Genomic DNA, 2,469 nt, shown 5'->3' on the forward strand with positions numbered 1-2,469 from the left:
TATAAATATATATATATATATATATATATATATATATATATATCCAGCTAGTTTTCATGGAAATTCTCGCCTCTGCATGATATATTTTCAATAATTTATTCAAAATTAAAATTTTAAAATTCTAAAATGCATTTTCGAGCCCCGCCTTTCAATTTTAACTACGTTTTATGTTAACCGGCTTTCGTATTCTTAAGAGTGGATTCCAGCAGTCGATCGAAAGTTTGACGATTTTCCTGACTAGCTAGAGCTCTCATACTTCTGCTGAAGCTCTCTGAACTCCATTTTTTATAGCAATGTAAGTTCCAATAGTTTCTTGACCACTTCATGCAGAGTTTACCGTTATATCATCACCATTGGGAATTTATCATCGATTAAAATTTCAAACATGTCCCAACTGACTAGAGCTCTCAAATCTCTACTGGAACTGTGTGTCTGATAGTTCCATTTATTTCCTGATCACTGGGAAGTGAATTTATCGTAAATTAAAATATTGAAATTTTCCCGATAGTTAACGAGTTCAAAGTTTAATGAAGCGCTTTCTGCTTGATGATAATATATAATACCTTCGTTTTTTGACTGCTATACCAGATTTTATATCGCTATTTTATCACCAAACAAAATTTCAATCACTTTCCTTTATGAACAAACTAACAGATGTAAAATAAACAAACAAAAAAGAAAAGAAAGTACTAAAATAATAATTTTAAGGGCATGTTATTAAGTAAACTAAAAATAGAAAATCATTTACACATATAAATCTCTAACGTTACCTAGAAAAAAAGGGCTAATAATTTTTTGCCCGTGGCAACAGCAAATTATCAATTCAATTAAAAAGTGGTGGGCATTCTGTAAATGAAAGACAATAATGAAGATGATGGATATTAAAACATTCAGACAATTCATGACATGTTATCTGCAAATTATACGCTAATCTATATTCTTATGCCCGCTAATTAATTAATTTATACTTATAAAAAGAAGTAAGAAGTAATTCTCTATTTCTTGTTACACTTTTAATCCTTTTAAACTATTGGACCTTTTAAACAACAAGCTGCAGTTCTCAAATCTCTACTGGAATTGTGCGCCAATTTCAATCGTTTCCTAATCACTGCGTTTCCTAATCGCAGTTTTAACCAAACAAATTTATCGTATTCAAAATATTGAAATTTTTCCGACAAACTAGTGTGCTCAAATTAGTACAGATCTCTCATTGTACTGCATTCCTAAGTTAACGTTAGTACAGATTATACATTGTATAAACTATTTTTATTTAACTAATTTTAGGAACGATTGAAATAAACATAATTTCATAACGAAAGTTATGATTTTTTACGTTTTCTTTTTTAAGTCTGATAAAATTAAAATTATGCCCTCCTTTTTAGTTTACTAATAAAACGTAGTTTTTAAAATTTTTTTTTTGTAATTAAAACACTTACTCCTTTAATACAGAGCTCCCCAAGCACTCTATAATAGAGAATCGCAGATGCCTCAAATTTGCCTTATTAAACGTTTCTAATATGAGAAATTATATTATTCATTTTATTTATTTTTATTATATATTTATATTATTAATTTTATTTATTTAGATTATTCTTTATTATTATTTTACTATTTATTTATCATTATTATTATTTTATTTATAATTTTATTTATTGATTTATTTTGAGAAACTCGATCTTTTTCACACCATAAATGAATAGGTAAAATAAGAACAAAATTCATAATTTTTTTAAAAACCATCTGCATTGACCAAATTTAATACATAAAAAATAGCAGTGAAAGTATCGATTATTGTCTCGTATTAGCATGGATTGCCCAACTCATCTTTTTATTTAATTTTTTACAAAATGCAAAAAAAAACCTCAAAAACTATTATTAATTTATTGATTTAAATATAATTAATGTAATAAAAAAAAGAGTTTAACTTACTTGAAAGCAATAACATTGCAAATAACACAAAGGTACAAGTAAATGTTTTATGTAAAGACATTTTATCAGCTGGTAGAGTGCTCTCTTATAAGAAGTTCTGCATACTACTGTAATGACAAAGACAGCGCATTTAAAAGGAAATAATTGCGTGAGGAAATGATTAAATCGTGTGCCATAAAATAAATATCAAAATTTTTCTCAGTGATAAATAATTTGTACAGTTACAGTGACTTTTAAAGGAAAATTCTAAATAAATCTGCATGTAATAAATAAAATAAAAATGCTAAAATAAATCTTTCAAATGTGATTTTTACTGTTATTGTGAATTACTTTTAATTAAAAAAAAACTCTTAAATTAAAACTCTTAAGTTTCTTTAAAAAGGTAATGCTCCATTAATATTTAAGTTTATTATCATATTTTGTTACTTGTACGTAATGATTGCCATCTTTAATGAATTGTTATTCATTATCATTACTAACTGTTAAAAGAAGATTTTATATATTTGTGATTTAATTGTATCTGAGCTATAAGCTGGATTT

At 26.0% G+C, this 2,469-nt stretch overlaps 1 protein-coding gene across 4 annotated transcripts in view; it reads right to left on the reverse strand.

The window, feature by feature from the left end:
- LOC107450231 (uncharacterized) overlaps window positions 1-2,075 on the reverse strand; it is a 53,463-nt gene extending 51,388 nt beyond the window's left edge. For 3 of the 4 annotated variants that reach the window (XM_043049903.2, XM_043049902.2, XM_071181394.1), the window contains exon 1: window positions 1,930-2,073. In XM_043049903.2, coding sequence (XP_042905837.1) covers window positions 1,930-1,990 — 61 coding nt within the window. In that variant the 5' untranslated portion in view covers window positions 1,991-2,073. Of the gene's footprint in view, window positions 1-1,929 lie in introns of all 4 variants that reach the window. The other variant, XM_043049904.2, reaches the window with a different exon arrangement.
- Window positions 2,076-2,469: the final 394 nt, after the last annotated feature.

Source organism: Parasteatoda tepidariorum, chromosome 5, assembly GCF_043381705.1.
Source record: "Parasteatoda tepidariorum isolate YZ-2023 chromosome 5, CAS_Ptep_4.0, whole genome shotgun sequence".
In the NCBI taxonomy this organism is placed as follows: Eukaryota; Metazoa; Arthropoda; class Arachnida; order Araneae; family Theridiidae; genus Parasteatoda; species Parasteatoda tepidariorum.